At 43.6% G+C, this 21,353-nt stretch overlaps 4 protein-coding genes across 8 annotated transcripts in view; 3 read left to right on the forward strand and 1 right to left on the reverse strand.

Moving 5' to 3' along the window:
- Positions 1-21,353, forward strand: part of ints10 (integrator complex subunit 10) — a 25,032-nt gene continuing 3,679 nt past the window's right edge. Inside the window, exons 1-18 of one of the 3 annotated variants that reach the window (XM_035650006.2) lie at positions 1-541; positions 678-745; positions 835-938; positions 1,066-1,205; positions 1,303-1,384; positions 1,479-1,619; positions 1,795-1,969; positions 2,574-2,743; positions 2,876-3,015; positions 3,152-3,305; positions 3,798-3,880; positions 4,102-4,257; positions 5,011-5,119; positions 5,471-5,550; positions 5,638-5,800; positions 5,951-6,044; positions 6,339-6,407; positions 6,913-7,532. In XM_035650006.2, coding sequence (XP_035505899.1) covers positions 413-541; positions 678-745; positions 835-938; positions 1,066-1,205; positions 1,303-1,384; positions 1,479-1,619; positions 1,795-1,969; positions 2,574-2,743; positions 2,876-3,015; positions 3,152-3,305; positions 3,798-3,880; positions 4,102-4,257; positions 5,011-5,119; positions 5,471-5,550; positions 5,638-5,800; positions 5,951-6,044; positions 6,339-6,407; positions 6,913-7,069 — 2,214 coding nt within the window. In that variant the 5' untranslated portion in view covers positions 1-412 and the 3' untranslated portion in view covers positions 7,070-7,532. Of the gene's footprint in view, positions 542-677; positions 746-834; positions 939-1,065; positions 1,206-1,302; positions 1,385-1,478; positions 1,620-1,794; positions 1,970-2,573; positions 2,744-2,875; positions 3,016-3,151; positions 3,306-3,797; positions 3,881-4,101; positions 4,283-5,010; positions 5,120-5,470; positions 5,551-5,637; positions 5,801-5,950; positions 6,045-6,338; positions 6,408-6,912; positions 7,533-21,353 lie in introns of those variants that run through there. The other 2 variants (XM_035650007.2, XM_047334413.1) reach the window with 2 other exon arrangements.
- Positions 7,443-10,922, reverse strand: tlr1 (toll-like receptor 1). 2 transcript variants are annotated; one of them, XM_035650003.2, is made up of 2 exons: positions 10,909-10,922; positions 7,443-10,223 (listed from the first exon to the last, which is right to left on the reverse strand). In XM_035650003.2, the coding sequence occupies exons 1-2, from the start codon at positions 10,911-10,913 to the stop codon at positions 7,802-7,804; spliced, it is 2,427 nt and encodes an 808-aa protein (XP_035505896.2). In that variant the 5' UTR covers positions 10,914-10,922; the 3' UTR covers positions 7,443-7,801. The 2 variants fall into 2 exon arrangements, with proteins under 2 accessions (XP_035505896.2, XP_035505897.2); XM_035650004.2 differs by lacking the exon at positions 10,909-10,922 and adding an exon at positions 10,704-10,893.
- klb (klotho beta) lies at positions 12,063-18,757 on the forward strand. 2 transcript variants are annotated; one of them, XM_035650001.2, is made up of 7 exons: positions 12,064-12,528; positions 12,701-13,287; positions 14,405-14,918; positions 15,019-15,287; positions 15,371-15,627; positions 15,818-16,749; positions 17,220-18,757. In XM_035650001.2, exons 2-7 carry the CDS (start codon positions 12,952-12,954, stop codon positions 17,645-17,647), a joined length of 2,736 nt encoding a protein of 911 aa, XP_035505894.2. In that variant the 5' UTR covers positions 12,064-12,528; positions 12,701-12,951; the 3' UTR covers positions 17,648-18,757. The 2 variants fall into 2 exon arrangements, with proteins under 2 accessions (XP_035505893.2, XP_035505894.2); XM_035650000.2 differs by having other exon boundaries at positions 12,063-13,287.
- The window catches only part of ube2ka (ubiquitin-conjugating enzyme E2Ka (UBC1 homolog, yeast)), a 24,864-nt gene continuing 22,474 nt past the window's right edge, over positions 18,964-21,353 (forward strand). Inside the window, exons 1-4 of the mRNA XM_035650014.2 lie at positions 18,964-19,324; positions 19,943-20,036; positions 20,215-20,273; positions 20,393-20,475. Coding sequence (XP_035505907.1) covers positions 19,262-19,324; positions 19,943-20,036; positions 20,215-20,273; positions 20,393-20,475 — 299 coding nt within the window. The 5' untranslated portion in view covers positions 18,964-19,261. The remainder of the gene's footprint in view (positions 19,325-19,942; positions 20,037-20,214; positions 20,274-20,392; positions 20,476-21,353) is intronic.

Genomic DNA, 21,353 nt, shown 5'->3' on the forward strand with positions numbered 1-21,353 from the left:
AATCAAGCCTCGCTTGACGGTTGGCCGTAAATCAGGACGCAGTGTAGTTTTTTGCGACTCCGGTCCCACATTATTACAACGTTAGGAACTGTTTCGGTAAAGGAGGGTTTTTAAGTTTGAATGGCAACGCCGAGAGGACTTTTAACTGCTCGCGTTCTTTTGTATATTTGCGATTGTAAAGTGTGTAAGCGATAGATGATTATGAGCCGTTTGGTGAAGAATTCTAGCAAATGTGTCAATGATGTCAACAGACAGGGACATGCCCAAAGCTAACTAGCTAGCCTTTGCTAGCCTTATTGTTACGCGTTGGACAGGTAAGCTGCCTTTAGCTTAACGCAATATATCCACTGGGATTTTAAGAAAGTAACTACAGCCTGTCGCCGTTGGCACCGAAAGCTCGACACATGAAAATATGTCAGCGCAAAAAGATTGCGAGTTTTTGGTGAGACGAGCCCGCGAGCTGGTCTCTGATGATCCCTGTGCGGCTAAAGCCTGGCTCATCACAGCCAGGACCCTGTACCCTGCAGACTTCAACATACAGGTAACATTCAGCGTTTGCTTCATCTCAGTTATTCATACTTTGACCACCTGTGGTATATGGATTTCCGTAAATGTGTGAGCATTATCACAGGTTTGATATGTGAGGATCATCTGTCTTGCTCGACATGTGTTCACAGTATGAAATGTACATCATTGAACGCAATGCAGAGAGGACAGCACCAGCTGGGAGACTCCTGTACGACATGTGAGTTACAGTGAACTGTCTCCATATGGTGCCAGTGTCCTGTCCTGTCCGCGCTCAAGAGGCCAATGAATGATCTGTCTGCCCTTTAGGTTTATAAACTTTCCAGATCAACCCACAGTCTGGCGGGAGATCAGTGTCATCACAGCTGCCCTGCGTGGCGACTCTCAGGACAAGCATGCACAGTTTCTACGAGGTGAGTGGAGTGGATCTGCCTTGTTAGTGTACAGGCCACGCGTATGCAGTGTACATCCTCACTGTGTGATAATGAAGTGCGGGCGGCTATTAGAAGACTGTCCATCTATGTGTGTGTTTTGCCTCAGGACTTTTTGAGACACTTCCTGGCCGCGTGCAGTGTGAAATGCTACTCAAAGCCACAGAGCAGTGTTTCAACACTCTGGAGAAGGCGGAGATGCTGCTGCTCCTTCTGAAGCGCTTCCCGGAGTCTGTGGTCCAACATGGGGTGGGTAATAGTAGACTAAAACTCTTATATGTTGATGTATGAACCTTGAGTAAATAGCCATCTAACAGTCGGCGGTGAAAATCTGCTGTATTTGTAGGTCAATTTAGGAGAGACGTTGTTGGAGGCGGAGGTGTCAGAGAATGTAGAGACTCCTGTCAACTGCTTCAGAAAACTCTTTGGTAAGCGAAACACTTGTATTTAAAATATTTTGTTTTTCCATTAGTTTGCAAAAAACACTTGCTATGTGCATTTTATTTTTTTTTACCATTACAGTGTGTGACGTCCTTCCTTTGGTCATCAACAATATGGACATGCGCTTGCCGGCAAGCCTGATGCAGAAGTACATGCTGAAAGCAGCTGAATTCTATATTGGTTATGTTACCCGTGGACCCTCACCTGATGTACAGATACAGGGTAAACGTGCACTTTGATAACATTGTACTTGACTTTTTTTCTTAGTGTAACCCAGTGTGATAATTTCAACAGAAGATTCACCGGTAATACTGTAGGGTCTATCTCCAGATTTTCTCTATTCACTACTTACCTGACATTTTTTTCTGCTCATTTTGTTCTTTGTTCTTCTTTTCAGGCTCTCAAGAAGCCGGCTCGCTGAAGTCACCCAGTGTGTCTCGTGGTTCCCAGCGTTATGTGATTGATGGCCTGTCAGAAAAGTCTTCAGTGGTAGCAGAGCCCTGGGAGAGGCTGTTGGATATCCTCGCTGTGGTTGGAGCTCGCTGCGAGTGGCAGGGAGACAAGGGACAGAGGTGCTCTCTTTCACTCTGCCTGTCGATCAGCCACCACTCTTCTTTAGGGTTATTTTATATTCAGGTGTCTGTTTATTAGGTCACACCTAGTGAAAATGAATGCAGTTTATTGCAGCAGCTCCAGAAGAAATTCTATATTCATGACAGACTTAATGTTTAAAGTATTTGTTTATACTATTTTAGAGACGTGTTGATTTAACATTCTGTTTAGAATCTGTTTCAGTATGCATGGCAGATTAAAATATAGTAGTGAAGGAATATGCAAACAATAACAATATAATTGCAATTCACATTCAAATTGATGAATATTGGTGTTTCAAAAACATCTGTAAACTAGAGACCATTTTACATTGATGTTTCAACCCATGAGTACTCATTAGGCATTGCTACATTATTACATTCGTAGTACCCAGTCCTCATGTTATAATGACAGACAGACAGACACTTCCAACCACAGTGGGTGGGCATCTCCAGGACCACATTTGGACAGTTCAGGCCTGTTATACATTCTTACACACACCGACATTATGTGTAGCATTTGCCATCTAATATACATGTTTTTTAAAGTTGTATTTCAGTTTTCTTGTGTATATATTTGTACTAGGAGTTATGTGGACATGTTGGTGAGGGTGAAGGAGTTGTGTCGCTACTTGCCTGGTCTGGAAGGAGACACAAGGTCCCGCTGCTGCAGTCAAGTGGTCATCTGTGCTGCGCTCGTCCTGTTCCGCAGCGTCTTTCTCTATGTCTCAGCTGTACAGCCTGCACTGTTCCAGGGTCAGTCTATGTCCTTGCAAGCACACACATTTCCTTGTTTGTTAATTTCACTCTAGTTCTAATGGATATGCCCCTCTCTTGTGTTTTTCTATCAAAGGTTCAATAATAAGATGATGTGTTTATATTTGGCAGGTGTCAATGCGTTGAATTTGGGGCCATGGATCCTTGTGGAGGATTTGAGCTTGGTGTATAATGATGTGGACTTGGAGAGGGGAGCAGTGAAACATGCACATAAGAAACGCAAACTGGCTGATGGGAGAGAGAAGACGATGGTGAGATTAGAGCAGAGATCACGTCGATGTTTCTACATGATTTTTCAATGCGCAAAGACAGATCACTCATAAATGTTATGTTTTTTTCTGTTGCCTTTGCTTTTTGGTTACCATGCATATGTCTGTGTCATCACAGAGCTCAGATGATGAGGAGGGGTTGGGGAAAGGCCGCAGTCGACACATTTCAGTGAACAAGACTGAGATGCCCAACTGGTCAGAGACTCTGGAGAGCTTCCGCACAGCGAGGGAGAGCTGGGATCTGCTTCACTCCCACGACGGCCTGGAAACTGGTAAGCACCTCTTATGTTTGTTTGTGTTTTTGTTCACACATCCAGACAGACTCCAGTCACAATATAGAAATGTAGGACAAGGACATTTTTTCATTTGCTACTTATTTGTACAGTGACAGGTATAAAGCCGAAACAAGGCTTACCTGCTCTTACCTAGCTGGGCCTTTTAAAGTACATGAAACTCAAACAGGATAATAAACCCAAAACAGCAAACCTTGATATAATACAGTATCATAAAATAACAAGTACCAGAAGTTTCATCACTACATGACTGACCCTCTTTAAAAATGAAACCTGTCATGAGTTCTGAGGAGTTCATTGCATTGATTACCTAAACAGAAAAAGCCGTCAGTGGATGCCCCTCGTATTCCTGGGCCAGAAACCCTGAGAGGAGCGGGCAGCCCACTGAGAACCGTAGGAGCCTGATTGTGTACGGATTTGCAGATGAATTCAAAATTAACACACTTTTTTTGTACATTTGCACTTTGACAGAGTTCAAGAAGATCTGTGCATCTTGGAAGACAGACAGTTGGCTGTGGTTCAGAATATTCCTCAGTGACATGATCATGTACCAGGCAAGAAACTGTTAAAAGGTTTTCTGTGACAAGACACCTGCTGCTTTTATAATGTATACCATCATATTTCACTGAATTAAAGCTAACTTTTTGATCACAGTAGAAATGCAGCTAAGAACTGCAATCCATGTATTTATAGTAATTCATTTTCAATTTTGTCTAAAATTGATTTCTCTCTGTCTCTCTCTCTTTCCCTCTCTCTCTCACTCTCCTCCCTTCAGGGGCAGTACCGTAAGGCCCTCTCCAGCCTGCACCAGATGGCTGCGGTGCTGCAGCCTCAGCCTGGGCAGCAAAGCCCCTCAGGCCAGGCCAGTCTGGAGCACCACAGGGCCCTCATACAGCAGGCCTCCTGCCACTACGCACTGGGGGAGTACAGGGTAAACACACACACACACACACACACACACACACACACACACACACACAAATATTGAAAGACTGATAGTTATTGTAATACAAACCGCTTTCATTCCTTTTCATTCAATTTTTATTTCCATAAACTTCAGTTGCACAGCTGGCTCAAAATATTGTGTTACACATTAAGATTGCACAGGAGAGCTGTTGTTCTAATCATGTCCATTCTGATGCTCATACTGAGTTGTTATATATGCAGGGAGTTATTTTATTTCCAGTACATTCTAATATCTCCTGAGCACTGTACAAAGACCTGATTCTCTGTGGGCCATGACCAAAAATGGATCTATTACACTTACTGGCCTGCGGGTGGCCTTCTAGATAAGTATGATTGTTTGGCTGGGTTTGCATAATGAACTTGTCATTGTAATAATTTGTGACTCACTGATATTTCATTATTTTACCCAGAATCTTTTGCATTTATTAACCATTTATACCAGATTTGTAATAAAGGTGCCCTTATGAAGTCTATTTAAATACAATAAACTTCCCCAGATGTATAAATGTGTTCATACATAGTCACTGATGATTTTCAGAAAAGGTGTTGGTCTAGCAAGTAATATACATAACACATGGACGATACATTAAAATATGCTAACAGTAGGATTTAAAAGTTACAAAATAAATGCAGGAATTTTGTTTTAATTATATTGTGTGTAATGTTTCTGCCCCATTTGCAGTCGTGATGTTGATTTCGTACCATACCTTTTCATCAGATGGCCTGTGAGAAGCTGCTCGATGTGGTCAGCGGCCTGGTGCCACCAAACCAAGAACCAACAAAGACCCCTGAAGATCAAAGTAAAGCCAAGGGAAAAAATAGGAAAGGTAAACACTTCCTGGTTCTGTAAAACAACTGTCATATGCCAATTCTGGACTTTTAAAACTGACGTCTAATGAAATACTTTTTATATTGAGTGAAAAGAGGGTTCATATTTTCTTTTTGTAGCCAGTATTTTAATTCTTCTATATTACAGTGCTGTCTATTGCACCCGGCTTACTTTTGCTGCCATTTGCATATTATATGTAACCACTGGCTTTATTGAAACTGCTGTTATCCCTTGATGATACAAGATGGAGAAGTCAGGAAATTGACATTTGTTTGTTGTATGACGTAGATATTTATAACTGGGATTAGTTCAGATCATTATGTTCTTCCTCTTTTTTTGTATTAACTAGGCAACGACCTGAGATTGCTTCCCTGCACCGGCAAAGCCGTGTTACCTTTCTGTCTCCAGCTCATGCTGGCCTGCTTCAAGGTACTTACCAGAGTCTATGATTTTTATAGTGCTGATGCACTTTTTTTGACATAAAACTTTCTCCTTGTCTCAATTTTGGCCAATCAGCTCCGCGCCTTCACAGACAATCGTGACGACCTGTCCCTCGGTCACGTGGTGGTGCTTCTCCAGCTTGACTGGCCTCACGGCGAGATGCTGTTTTTAAAGGCGGTGGATAAGATCTGTCAGCAAGGCGGTTTGCAGTATGAGAATTTTTTCAACTATGTCACCAGTATCCTTTTTTGTAACTACCCACACAAACACAATAGCACCCGACAAGAATGGATTTGTAAATGTTGTATATAGACTCATAAATCTGTGGTTACTTTTTCTGTGGTCTCGTCTTGGGTGTTAGTTTCCATAAGCTCATGATTCTTGTCAGATATTGACATGCTGGAGGAGTTTGCGTACCTGCGTACTCCGGAGGGAGGGAGGATTCAGCTGGAGCTGCTGCCCAATCAGGGAATGCTGATCAAGTAAGCACGTCGCAGAAATTTTCCAGCTGGCACTGTGACTCTGCACACCCCCGTTCTGTTGGTGTGACTTTATAGAAAAAAGTGCTATTGATTGATGATCTAAGTAGACCTGGCCTGTGGGGAAATTTTTCACTTCCAAATGAAACTGCTGGTAATGGAGAGGGCATTTTAAAGAGAAGGGGTTTATGATTAAAATAACGTTTCTTTCAAACTCCTTCATTCATTGCTGTAGAAGTTAAAAGTCTTGAATGCACCCTCACTGACTGAGAGTTGTTGAATGTTGCTCTCCCTCAGGAATCCTAGTCCCGCCCTGGGGGTGGAGTTAAATACCCTTCTACTACAAGGGGTGCAGGCGATGGACAGGTACCCCAGGCCCCTCCTCCCACAGTCTCCCATTCCTCCCCCACACCAGTCACCCTTCTTTCATTCCCAACTTCAAGGCTTGTCATACCCCAGTTTTGATTTGGGCCTGTCATTTTACATCAAGAGTTAGACGTTCTTTGATTTCCTGTTGGCGTTTGTTTATTTGAGCCATTGCTCGTCTTTCTGTGGTCATCACTGTTGTTGTTGTTGTCGTTGTTATTCGAGGATGTTGGTCTTGTTGTGCAGCCAATTTAGTTCTTTGCTTTTCATAACACTTGATATCATTTCATTTGTGGATATGTTTTATGTGGTTTTGTTGTATGATAATCTTGACTGGGTCATTGGCGTGTAAGAATAATGTAACATTCTGTTTCCATGACTTTGTCTTTAGGTCACATAAATCTCAGTCTCTGTCTGTGACAAATCAGCTCATAAAAATACATATCTGACCACATGTATGTTATCTTTATAATTTTTTTTCTCTCATCATTTTCACTCTTAACAGACACCACACCGTGACTCGTGGAATCACCAAAGGAGTGAAAGAGGATTTCCGTTTGGCCATGGAGAGGCAGGTGTCGCGTTGTGGCGAGAACCTACTGACCGTGCTTCATCGTTTCTGCATCAACGAGAAAATCATCATCATCCAGTCTCTTCCTTGACAACTGGCCCGTGACTGTTGAACCTTTTTATCACTGATATTCCAGGCAGTTTCATGCAGCTGGACTGACCTTATGACCCCAAAGGCTGTTGCTGTCTCAACGCAGGACACATAATCTTTCTTTTTCATCTTTCATTGTACTTTTAAGAAAATAATATGTTTTCTTACCTTAAAAGTGTATCTCTCTTTTCAATGAGTTGGAGAAGATACTTTTTTTCTTAACATACAATGCTCATGCAGTTTTCATAGTGTGTGTGTGTATTATTTTTCTTCTTTACTGGTGTTGACCACAATATATGCTTGACCACATTTGAAGTGGTTTTATCATATTGTGATATTTGTGTATGTCAGTATTGTTAAAAGAATCAAGTGCATTTACTTTAAAAGTTTATTTTTTGTTACACCTCTGATCAACGTGTTAGTCATTGTAAATGTTCTCATTAAATGTCATTTGGATTTTTTTACATGTGACTATATGTTTATTTACATCTTACATAACAATCAGTTTGTCAGCTTGCAGCTCAGTATTAAAAATTACACACTTAATGTTAAGAAAGTATGCTCATGTGCAAAAGAAAAGGAATACAAAAAAAGTATACACTTTCACTATCCATCCAGTGTCACTGGTGCACCCACATTTTACTGCTCCTATGTTCTGTCTTACAAACTTCCTCTGTTCCATTCACACTTCTTCTTCCCAGTTCCTTTTCCTCTTTTGTGCCGCCTTGCTTAGTTACTCCTCTATTTCTGTGACTGGTACGTCTGGCAGGTCTGCCTGTAGGGCAGCTCTGAGGTTAGCCCAGAACAACCTGTGCTTGGCCATGTCCTGTGGCCACTCCAGATAGGTGTGCCGGCCCATCATGGACTTCAGCTGATTGTACTTTGATGGTATTGTGTATTGAGGCAGAGGCTCGAGCAGCACCAGAACAATACTGTCCGATCCCAGAGCAAGCTGTTGGTGGCTGGCGAAGTAAAGCTCATAATGACACCACTCACTCTTGACGAAATGAGCAGAGAGCACAAACAGTGAGCGTCTGCTTTTCCCCACACAGCCCATGATGTTCTCAATAACCGTCTTTCCTGCAACAAAGCTTTTCTCATGGAGGCAGATGCGAAGCCCTCCTGCAGGCCCTTCAAGGTTGGGAAGGAGGGAGTTGTGCACCCAGTCTGTGTCATGCTGGCTGTAAGACACAAAAGCATGAAACTCGACCCCAACCAGGTCTTCAGGTCGAACTTGTCTTGTTCTGGCACGATGCTTGGCTCTGGTCCACTGCCAGATCATGCCCATGTACCAAGGAACATCGAAACGGTGGCACAGGATCACAACTGCTACAATCACGACCACTGCTGGGCACAAGATGGTGACTGCCAGAATGGCCACATTACAGGTGACATCTGGGTTCAGTATGTCTTTCAAGATGGTGTCTCTAACATCCTCTGGGTAGGTGCAGTAATAGTCCAATGGCCAGCCCAACAATTCGATTCCCGGGTGACTTTTTCTTTCAGACTTGATGCCGAGATGTATGAAACTCCTCAGAGCGCAGGTACAGGTGAAGGGGTTGTTACCGACATCTAGGGTTTTCAGTTTGGGGCAGCTCTCCAGTTTGTTTACAAATGGGGCATGGAGGGAATTTGATCTAAGCAGAAGCTGATTCAATATGGGGAAACCATCACATACAGGCAGGTCCCGCAGCCTGTTAGCATTCAGATTCAGAGATGAAAGGTTTCCCAGTTTCAAGATGGATGACGGTATCACAGAAACCTGGTTATTTTGGAGATCCAGTGTCTCTATTCCTTTTGTAAGACATTTAAAAACAGTATGTGTGAGACGATTAGAAGACAGGGACACATTGGTGATGTTTGGTGGCCAGACGCACTCTTCCAGACCCTCATAAATCAGGGAGTTGAGGCTGAGGTCGAGATGTTGCAGGGATTTCATGTATTGTACACGTTTGCTCAACAACTGAAGATTCTTTAGATTGTTGCCGACCAGGATCAATTTCCTCACATTTCCAAGATTCTGACATTCAAGAGTTTGCTGACCCTCCACTCTGGAGAAGATGGAGTCTGATAGAGCACAATAGGAGAAGTCCAGCTGAAGGATTGGACTCTGTGACTTTGGGCATGTCATGTGTATGATTGAGGTCTCTGTGATTGCCAAACTCTCCACTGGCATATTGATAAAAAAGTTGTACACAGCCTCCTGTGAAAAGAGGAATGACTTCACCACCACCCTTCTGCCTGAAAAGGACTTCATTTTAGACTTCTTAGTCACATCAGTGTCTACCTGAGGCAAACGGGACATGGCCATATCAGAGAAGCAAAGATGGGTGATAGATGTACGAAGAATTACATTTACATAGTGAGTTAAGTCTTGCCAGTGAATTAATATGTTGGTGAGATACAGGTGAGAAGTGTGGATTTCTATTCTCTGGCTTAGTTGCTCACTTAGTTCCCTGTAGCCACCTGTCATATTCATCAACTCCACTTCATCAAAGAGTGACAGAGCATCAGCATAGAGATAGTCGTCCACTAATTTACCACTAGTGGAGGCTATCTGAAGCCTTAGAGCGTGAACATCCTTCAGGCTGCCTGCCTCATAACCCAGTTCATCCCCCAGGCAAAGTGTCAGTGTTTGCAGTTTCGCTCCAGCAATGTTCTTGAAATCATCCATACTGATGTTTTTTGCTCCAAGTGCTAATCTCTCCAGTCTTACCAGGGATGTGAAGGCGCTCCCCAGTGTCATTGTGAGAAACGAGTTCCAGGTCAGATTTAAAGTCAGGAGGTTCCCCGTGTGTAGCAGGTACCGCTGACCCGACAGGTTCTTCAGCCTGTTATGTGACAGGTCCAGAACCTCCAGGAGTGGTGTGTCAGAGAACGTCCCCGGATCAATCTCCTCCAGACCGTTCCATGACACATTCAGGGATCTCAGGAGAGTGGTGTTTCGAAAGTCTCCTCGGTGAAGTTGTTTTATGTGGTTGCATGAGAGATCCAGAAACTCAACCTCCTGTGGCAGGTCTCTTGGAACAGAGGAGAGGTTCTTGGACGAGCAGTCTACTCTGCTGTCAGGTGATGCAGCAAGTGAAGCAAGCTGCTGGAGTCCCACCAACATGACCGCCGCCCAGAGGGCAGCAGTCGTAGGCCTCATTGTTCTCCTGCATAAAAGTAAGGAAATGAACATCTCTGTCATCATTGTGCATCTCACAGAAACGATTATATGTCATTTTATTGTTTATTCTTCCCTTCATTTGCCCTGCAGCATCTTGTTCTTGGTAACAGGATGTTTTTTTGTTTTTAAAAAATGAACTTCCTTTGATCATTCATCATCAAATTAATATCACACATTATGTGTTATTTTAGATAAACAGTCATAGACATTTTCTAAATGCATGGAGTCAATGCATAGTTTAAAAAAACGTCAGCTGTTTTATTCTTATATAGACTCTGCATATCAAACATCTCTGCATGTTGGCCTGCCTAATCTTAATATTCTGCTTTACTGGTCAAGACGACATGTCAGTTTCCAGAGACTATGCTGGTAAAATAAAAACTTTCACACAATGAAAGAATAATAAAACTATGAAAAATCAATGTAGTTAATAAACAAGTGCAGACAGAACCAAAAGGGCACTAACCTGAACTGTGGTCAGAAGCACTGTACTTAATGTTGTTCATTTGTTGAACACTTAATGAGTTGCTATGTTGCAGTCCGTTATATTTAAATACTTTTCATGAGGCTTAAGTAGAAGAAAAAGGTTTCAGTGCTCTCTCTTCTTCTTCAAAATGGGTTCAAAATGTCAGCGGATAGAAAACCAAAACTGAATAAAAAAGACAAATTACCTCATTTCTTCTTTTCTCAACCGCTGCTGATGTTACAGTAAATATCAACGGAGAGAGGAAACAGACAGAAATGAAAGCAATTCCCAGACCAATGACATGTTTCTCTCATGTACGCCCACTTTGAACTTCCCCTAAATTAGACTGTAGAGAGCTTTTTACTGTTATGCTTTATGATGAGATATATGTTGATTGAGTTCATATCATTATTTGGGGACAGTGAAAGCATCATATCTGGTGTAAATGCTGCTAATACTTAATCATTCAGATTGAACATAATTTAAATCTGTTTTTAGAGAAACAGTTGACATATTCATTACAATACCCTGTCACAAACCATACCATACTTAAATATTTGAATTTATCTTTTCCACTTGTATATATTTTTCATGAAAAGGTCTCTCTGAGTTGCATGGACACTTTACAGGCACAAGGCAGCTAGGTATTTACTTAAGGCATCTTTTTTCTATCTTAGCAACCACACTGAGGTCAGTCTGTGTGGGAAATGACCCCTTTCCCAACTCAATTGATTTATCCCTCTAATGCCTTGAAGCAGAGAGTATCCTGGGCAACTACGCTGTTTACTCTAGACAGCTGCTGTACACACTGCCATGATGACAGAGCATGAGAAAGGGGCTTTTTGATGGGCTTGGAGCTGTTTTAATGTGACTGGGAGGCCTAATCAGATGGACAGTCACACACACTTCCGGACAATGTTTTCAGTGGCCGCTCTGCTTTTTCTTGGCCTAGTGACCATTACTCACATGGCAAATGGAGCTTTATTGAATAAGGTGATATGAGCTGGTGTGACTGTTCTCACCTGGCGAGGTTTGATCAAATCTCGGCCGAACCCTGAGGACACGCATCATAGCTCTGCGCCATAAGACATGGGAAGACAATAGCCCTATTTTTTGTTTGTTTGTTTTATAAGGCTGCACTTCATGATATAGTCTTTCCTTCTCTTTCAATAAATTTCCTCAATATATCTGGAAGCATGGGAAATCCCTAATCCCAAACACGGACAAAAAAGTTTGCCCGTGTTTGTCGGAAACGGAGGGACATGTGACTACTTCTGTTACGGAGCTAAGATCAGAGTACAAGCTAATTATTGACTCAAGAGCATTCCTTACAGCAATCAACAGCATGTTTAGAGAGAGTGTGTGTGTGTATGTGTGTGTGTGTGTGTGTGTGTGTGTGCATCTTCACAGGGATTTAAAGAGTATTTTTCTTTTATTTGGTGATATAATTGAGAGATGGTAGAGGGTTTTTGGAATTACAGGTCAAAATAATTGACCGGAAACTTCTGAGGCGTGTAGAAATACGAGCCTGTGGATTTGAGCCAGCCGTTGTATGCGTGAACCTTTTGTGGTAGGGAGGGGCTGTGGGTGCACACATACACTGAGGGAGAGATAAGGACGTGTTAGCAGGTTGTCAGATGGGGACTGCAGCACCTCACAGTCCCAGATGTCCCTTTCTCCTTGCGGTGATCATTTCTCTGCCTTCCTTACCACCATTATGGATCTTTTGTCAATCACAAGACGCTCAATGAGATTGAACAGAGCAGCTGCTCTGACTGACCCCCTTCAAGTGGAATTCTGAGACAAGGTGAAATCCTTCAGTATGGTGAGCCATCCTTCTGCTGCCACACTTCAGAACCTCTTGCTGTGTTTCCTATTGTCGGTGTGTAGTTGGAACAGGGCAGCCTGTGCTCTTGGGGAGGGCCGGAAGATTTGGCAGCAGCCCAAGACAGACCCCATCGAAGCCCAGTCTTTACTTCATGACACTTTCCCTGTAGGATTTCTCTGGGGTTCAGGGACGTCTGCCTTCCAGACAGAAGGAGCATGGAACCAGGAGGGGAAGGGAACCTCCATCTGGGACCATTTCACCCACTCATCTGTCAGTGGGAATTCAGCAGCGGAAACTGCAAGTGTGGCAAGTGACAGCTACACTCACTGGGAAGAAGATGTTAAGGCTCTGGAGTTGCTGGGTGTAAGATCTTACTCCTTCTCTCTCTCCTGGCCGAGGCTCTTTCCTGATGGGAATGCCATGAGTCAGCCCAACAAAGCTGCTGTGGAGCATTACAGCCGCCTCATAGAGAGGCTTCTGGAAAAGAAGATCGAGCCCATCGTCACTCTCCATCACTGGGACTTGCCACAGGCCCTGCAGGAGCGATATGGAGGCTGGAAAAACGACACGCTGGTGGGACTGTTTGAGGAGTATGCTGCCTTTTGTTTCAACACGTTTGGGAGTCGTGTGAGGTACTGGCTCACGATGCATAACCCATACCTGATGGCTGTACAGGGGTATGGGACAGGTGTGCACGCTCCTGGAGAGGTGGGGGGTCCCTCTAGCTCTCTTATTGTGGCCCACAACCTGATCAGGGTAAGTAAGACAGGCTCAGTAGATTGGCAGTCTGTAACCGTATTGTGCTGCCTGGGCTGTAAACAACAGTACCTGAAAATTATCCAATAGAACAGGCGGTCTGTAAACTTTGAACTTTTATCAGTTCATGATAGTCAATACATGACCGTATCATGCAGCCTCCACATGATTTTGAAGTCAGAACACAGTGAATCAAACACGGACTGCAAATTGGCTCTCATATTTTGTTTCAGTCAAGCTAAATCAATGAGCAAAATGGAGTTTTATTGCATTGTAACATACAGCATAACTGGTGCAAAGCTGTAATTTTTACATGTAATACAGCTTTTCAAAAAAATCTATATCATATTTCATTTTGACAGGTTTGTGATGTAGTAAACAGGACACTAAGAGAGACATTGAGGTTAAAGTCCACCACATCAGCACTTTTGTGCTGGAGAGAAATGGTGTCTGACAGGAAGTCATGGAGATATGCTTCATTAATAATCACGTTTATGCAGCTGAGGGTCTAGCACAGACTGTACAGCAGATAGTAGGAGCAAATAATAATTCTATGCACCTATTAGATTGTTTTCAATTTATTTCTGTTCCTTCTGCTGAGGAAGTTATTACTTTAGTCTCATTTGTTTGTTGCATCTGTTAGTTAGTATGACTTTTAAAAATGAATTCAATTTAGTGGAAAGCACAAGTCATTTACAATGCTTAAATAAAAACAATCTATTACATGTCACTTGCTGTGCTGGATCCAGATGTTAAATTATTAAATATTCGAAGATTTTACAACCTTGGCTAAAAATGGTTTAAAGTGTTTCAAAAGCTTTACAGGCCTTTTCATAGCAGCAAAAGCACACACGTTACTATTAAACTTACCAAAAGCTTTGTTCTATTCAAGTGAACCAGTGGACCATGACAGTTTGACAGTGAACTCACATGAACAATACCTGGATCCAGAAAATGAAGCGGCAAAATGAAAATCAGCCATCATTGTTTTTATATACACCTGTGATTTCTGACAGTTACATGTCCAAATGTCTCCAAATGAAAAGGGCCAAATGAATGATTTTGCTATAGATTCTTGTACAGTGCATCTTAACAATATGTCTGCTGTGATTTCCAGGCACACGCCAAAGCATGGCACACCTACAACACCCATTTCCGCCCAACTCAGAAGGGTAAAATATCAATTGTTCTGGGATCACACTGGGTTGAGCCTCAAAGAGGCCAAGCCACCACTGCCAATGTTGAGCTTTGCCAGCAGTCAGTAGAGGCTGTGCTCGGCTGGTTTGCCAACCCCATCTTTGGAGATGGGGACTATCCAGTCTCTCTCAGAATCAAGCATGGGGCCCTCGTGCCCACATTCACCCCTGAGGAGAAGCTCTGGGTGCAGAAAACCGCAGACTTTTTTGCTCTGTCCTTCGGGCCTAACAACCTCCGTCTGGGTCGGAGCCTGGTCCAGTATGGGCAGACTGTGACCCCAGTCCTGAGGCGCATATTGAGCTGGATAAAGCTGGAGTACGGGGACCCAAGGTTGCTTGTGGCTGAAGGAGGCTGGTTCTCTGAAGCAAGTGTGGAAAGGGAGGACACAGTGCCCATCTATCTAATGAAGAGTTTTATCAACCAGGTCCTACAAGGTGAGCGAAGAACTGTAATGAGCAAACATGTAATGAAATCATCATGAAACAAATATGATAAGTCCTTTTGACTATATTGTTACTGTGTTTTCCATTACAGCTATTAAGTTTGATGGTGTGCAGGTGTTTGGCTACATTGCCTGGTCATTGGTGGATGGATTTGAGTGGAATTATGGCTACACTGTTAGGCGAGGCCTTTTCTACATTGACTTCAACGAACCAAATCGTACCAGGACCCCCAAGACGTCTGCTCAGTACTACCAGCATGTTGTCGCTGGCAACGGCTTCCTCAAAGATAAAACCTTCAGAGAGGTTAAAGGTCGTTTCCCTTGTGACTTTCACTGGGGTATTGCTGACTCCACTTTACAGGTGAGAAGACAAGAGGGTGATTTTGCAGAGGAAAATGCTAAATTATGGCTTCATTCACTTGTATGTCCTTTTTGTCGTTGTAGGTCCACTTCGACCCTTTCTCACCACAGTATACTGACCCTCATTTGTACAGCTGGAACCTGACGGGAGATGGATCATTGCTTCCCATCCCAGGGGTGAAGCTCCCCATAAGACCGGCCCAGTGCACCGACTATTTGGCCATCCGTAGTCACCTTCGTTTATTTGCATCCACAGGGGCATCTCACTACCGCTTTGCCCTAAACTGGTCTCTGATCTTACCCCATGGAGACCTCTCTAATGTGAACACTGAGGCTCTGAGGTAGAAATTCTCACACACACACACACACACACACACACACACACACACACACACACACACACACACACACAGTATGAACTGTCACAATTCCAGTGCTAATTTGGTTTTAAAGATGATACCCTCTGTCCTTACATGAGGTAATTTATTCCTAATTCCCTACTTTCTTTCACATTGTTATCACATTTGAAAGGTACTACCGCTGTGTCCTGACCGAGCTCAGGAAGCTGAACCTGGAGGCTGTCGTAATTCTCTACTACCCCTCACACAGAGCTCCAAATCTGGGTTTACCAGGGCCAATTCATGCTTCTGGGGGCTGGCTCAACTACAGCACAGTTGAAGCTTTTCAGGAATACGCAGCACTATGCTACCAACAGCTGGGGTCCTGGGTTCGATACTGGATCACCATCAATGAGCCAAACAGACTCGTAGACATTTATTCCAATGCGAAAGAGAAGCATCAAGCAGCTCATAATCTTCTTCTGGCTCATGCAAAAGCCTGGAGGTTATATGAGAGGGAACATTTCAGTCAACAGAGAGCACTGGTATCACTCGCACTACATGCTGACTGGGCTGAACCGGCCAACCCCTTCCTGGACTCACATACGGCAGCAGCACAGAGATTCCTTTTGTTTGAACTTGGTCGCTTTTTAGACCCGTTGCTGGGAACCAGGTATGAGGAGAAGCATAGCCAGGGGGGGTACCCAAAAGAAATGAGGGCATACCTGGATGAGAGAGCTCGAGTAATGGGCCTCCCTGGATCTCCTCTGCCTACTTTTACTGACACGGAGAAGGAGGAGCTGAGAGGGGCTTTGGATTTTATCGCATTGGACCATTTTACCACCCGTTTGGTGTCTCCATATCCTCACACACAAGACAGTTTTCAGCAAAAAGAACCGCCTGATCATGACTGTCTTACCCTTTCTGATCCCACCTGGCCTTCATCCAGTCTGGGGCAGGCTACTGTACCCTGGGGCCTGAGGAAGACGCTGAACTGGGTGAACCAGAGATATGGAAGGGCTCTACCTATCATTGTGACTGCCAGTGGGGTTGATGATCAGGCTCCCGTTGAGGACAAACTCAGGCAACACTACCTCAGGAGTTACCTGCAAGAGGCTCTCAAAGGTGGGCAGTCTGCCAACATGCCATGCTGTTCTTTGTCCCAGAATCAAAGAACAACAAATGTTGTGAAATATAGTGAAATCATATTTCAGTTGGAACAAAATGGAGACCTGCAGTGTTCGGGATATTGAGACATTGATACAGATCCTCAGGCATTACAGATTTTATGACCATATTGCTTCCTACTATAAAAATGTAACTTAATGAGGAACCATAAATATCATAAAACAGAGAGGAAGACAGAGAGCACAGTACACAAACAATTCTTATCAGTGTTGTGTTCATACTTTGCCCTTTATTATCTCTTATTTTTGCACATACAAATGTGTTGTGTCAGGACAGATTAACCATCATGTATGTATTCTTAAGAGCTGATTGTTTTGGGGGGTTGTTGTTTGGGTTATTCTTACTGTTTGGGGGAGATGAGGGGAGAGTAAATGAATGCTTCTAATCCTTGTTCTCTTTGTCTCCAGCTCACCATTTAGATAGAGTCAACCTGCAGGGCTTCTACATGTGGAAACTGCAAGATCGACATGTCCCCCAGTTTGGGCTTTTCACTTCGAACCAACACCAATCCAAAGCGAAGGCCTCCGTCGCTGTCTACAGAGAAATTATCACTCACAGCGGTTTCCCGGAGGATGACACCGTGCGGACCTGCAGGCTCAGCGAGCTGCGCGAACGCTGCTCTGCATGTGAATGGATGTTCAAGAACAAAGCGATGTTGGTTTTCGGAGGCTGCCTCCTGGTAACAGCTGTTATGTTGACAGCACTCGTTATCTTTGTCGTCATCACCAAGAGAAACCAAAGAAGAGGCAGAGGGAGGAGGACGAACAGGATGCACAGGAGGCGAAGAAGGGAAGGAGTACCTGTATGCTCATATCCATCTGTTCTTAAGCGCTAACTGTGGAAGAGGTTGACTCAGTACAAATTATGTGTAGCTCAGAGACAGAGACGATCCGTGATCTGGTCCATTGATACTTGTTGTCTGATCAATTTTCCCACAATCACTGTAAAGAAAAAGTGTCTTCATCCATTATACTGTAATGATGGGTTATTAAAAAATGGTATGGAGGGAAATGAGCCGGGGTAATTGTGTAAGTTCCTTTATTTGTGTATTAAAAAAGACCACGAGATGGCAACAGATTTACTGAATGTCACGTCTCGTACAAAACTTGAGTATGTGAGCTCTGTGGTTTACAGTAAAGAAAAAAAAACTTTTCATAAATGTTGACCCCATTTTTGACCTTCACTGTGGAGAAAATGTGTAAATGCCATGATTCTTGTTGTGTAAAAAAAATTCTGTCAGTGAGGATTCAATTGTGTAGATCAGACTATAATGTGGCTATATGATAGTTTATACCAAGATAAGAGACATTTAGCTCACACATCATTGTGGATTGTATCAGAAAGAAGAGGTGGTATCCACTTTATTCAAACACGAGAAGTGACGTTTACTGTGGCACCCATGACACAGTCACCAACGTCTATCTTCATGGGACAAGGATGCCCCCTAGTGTCACTGTACGCAGCGTTTTCACTGTAAAATGATGGTCCTGTCCTTTCTCTAAAAAAAATGGGAGGAATACCAAAAGTACATGAAATGCTTTTCGTTTTAGAGGACGTCATGGTTGCTACTTCTTTAGTACGGTAAACTTAGAGTACAGTTTGTATGGCAACACATGTGGATGCGTCATCTCTTATCTATTCTGTGGTGACTTAAAAGTAAGACATATTTTCTTTTAACTCATCTGATTCCCTACCTGTTTTCAAAGGCATCTTAGATTTGTATGAGAGACGGATCTGAGATGCACTGGCTCAACTCCAATCGTCAGGCAAAATGAGGAGCTTGTCGTTTACTTGTGATCTTACAGCTGCAGTGGAAAGGGACTGCAGGTGATACATAGTGGTAGTGTTGCCTAACTTCACTGAAGGGCGTTTTCTGACCCTGAGTGAGTGAACACTTGGTAATCTGCTAGTCACTGTGTTGAAAATAAAAAGCCCCAACAGTTTACTATTTAGATTTTTGTCTTTTATTTTTGATGTAGAATGACCACTTTGTTTCCCTAATAGCATCCTTGTGTACATCACATGGTTTGAACTACATTATAATAACGATAATCATTATTCCTGGTATGATTATTATTACACAATACATTATTCATCACCAACAGACCGACCAATGGCAGGGGGCGCTCGGGATGGCAATACAGATCACGTGACCTCCTCTCATCCAGACTGCATGCAGTTTGGCATTAAAATGTTTTCGGTACCACCAACCATCGTGTTGTTACACATTTGAGATGGCAGATACATGTTGAGCTGTTTCAACCAACCGCGGCCGCATATCGACGACCTGGACTGACGGACAACAACCTCGCGGCTGTTCATTTTTGACGGTTGTGTCCCCAGAAAAAAGGAAAAGAAGTGCATCGCTCCGGTGGGCAAGAGACGCTAGCTAACGTCAGGCAGGTCGGACGGCGGCGAGGCCCCAACCGGACGGGAACACGGGGCAACCATGGCCAACATCGCGGTTCAGAGGATAAAACGGGAATTCAAAGAGGTCCTCAAAAGTGAAGAGGTCGGTTTCCTCGGTCGCCTGTTGGTGTTCTTTTATTTGTTTTGCTTTCGAGCGGAACGAGAGTGACGCGTCGCTGCCTCAGCTGTCAGCTGGCTAACCGCCGAGCTGTGAGCTAGCTCTAGCTAACTGTAGCCGACACGGCGGCGCGCGCGGCTCCTCGAACGGCCACCGCCGCTAGCGATTCGTGTGCCGCCGTGGGCGAGGTGACGCCATGTGAGAAGTTAATGTTGCCTGGCAGCAGTCGGACAGATGTTTGAAATGACCTGCGCCCCAAGTTCATGTTGCCGAGGGAACGTCGGCGGCTAGCTCACCATGCCTGCTGTGGTCACTAAGCTAGCCCTGTTAGCCCTAGCAGAGGTGGTTGGATGTGGTGTTGACGGTGTGGGTCTTCACGTGTGCTCCCGACTCCCTGCGGACTCGTGTCAACGCACATCAGCCGCGGTGTTAACGCCTAGAAAACAAAACAAAAACAAACACAAACCCCGCAAGACGTGTGCAACACGTGGAGGTCCACTTTGGCGAATGCTGCGTGTGGTTGTCAGTCGGAAGTTTGACGTCCATCGCTGTCTGCCTGTCTGATGAAGTGAGACGTTCTTTTGCCATTTTTCGCCCTTTCAGACGAGCAAGAACCAGATAAAGGTGGATCTGGTGGATGAGAACTTCACAGAGCTGAAAGGGGAGATAGCAGGGCCACCTGACACACCGTATGAAGGTGAGGGGCTCTGGCCCACCTGTTTGCATAGTTGCACAATTCTGCAATGTGCTATTGGGCGTCACTGACAACAGCTGTATTTTTGAGAGGGCCTCACCAACTATTTCAAGAGGTATTTCAACAATTCGTGAATTGTTTTGATCCGTAAATAATGGCGATACCCTTTCATTTCTTCCAGGTGGTAGATATCAACTAGAAATTAAAATCCCAGAGACGTATCCATTCAATCCACCCAAGGTAGGGATTCATCGCTGTTATTGTTACCGAAGGTTGTCCCTTTCTTTGTGTGCATTAGCTTCAGAAATGCTTCCGGTACTGTGCTAATCTCGCAAATGATTTTCGTGTCATCTCCTCAGGTGCGGTTTATCTCAAAGATCTGGCATCCCAACATCAGCTCAGTCACAGGTGCAATATGTCTGGACATTCTCAAAGACCAGTGGTGAGTGAATGTGTGCCAGCATTCTTTACATTCTTCAGCCACCATACATCATGAAATACTTTTCTAGTCATGTGAGACAGTATTTCCACTTTCGAAAGCGAAAGTCATATCCGTGTTTCTTGTACTACCCACTACTGTAATCGCTGGATAATACAATCCTCTTATGCTGCTCCAGTATTTATTCATCCAAACTCACACTTCCTATAATATATTGATCCCATACTAAACACAGGCACACAAGAGTTACATATGTGAGAGAGCTGAAAGTTTTGTGCATAGTGATGTAAGTGTTCAGGTACACAGATTAGATGTATATTAAACTGGCTGGTCCACAATCATGTTGACTTTTGAAAATGTTCATCAGCTACTCTCAAACAATCACAGCGGCCAAGGTCCAATAGTCTGTTTTGCCTTCGGAAGGTTCTTAACTTAGTGAAATGATCTGGAAGCATTTCGGCAGCAGCCATGATAAGAATTCTTAGAATTCCCTAAATGATAGGGAAAGGAGCTTCAATGCTTCCTATATTATCTCCTTGAGCACAGGAAACACTGGACCATCTTTAATGAATGGAAAGGAGTAAATGCCGTCCCACAATTTTTGCATCAATATTTATCCTCACACGAACGTCTGAGCTATAAAGATAAAATTGTAAAAAAACAAACAGGCTGTACTGTATGCGCAGTTGGACCTTCTTCCCATCGCATTCTTTTTTTCTTAACTTCTTAAAGATTCTCCTTCACATCTTTTCTTGTCCTCATGACAGTTTGGAGTAAAGGAGTAGTGGTTAGGAAAGGAGAATCTTTTGACTTCTCGACTGCAGCAGAAATGCACATGCAGGAGTCAAAGGTTGTGAGCAGAGTTCATATTGATGACACAC

This window comes from Scophthalmus maximus, chromosome 9 (genome assembly GCF_022379125.1).
Source record: "Scophthalmus maximus strain ysfricsl-2021 chromosome 9, ASM2237912v1, whole genome shotgun sequence".
In the NCBI taxonomy this organism is placed as follows: domain Eukaryota; kingdom Metazoa; phylum Chordata; class Actinopteri; order Pleuronectiformes; family Scophthalmidae; genus Scophthalmus; species Scophthalmus maximus.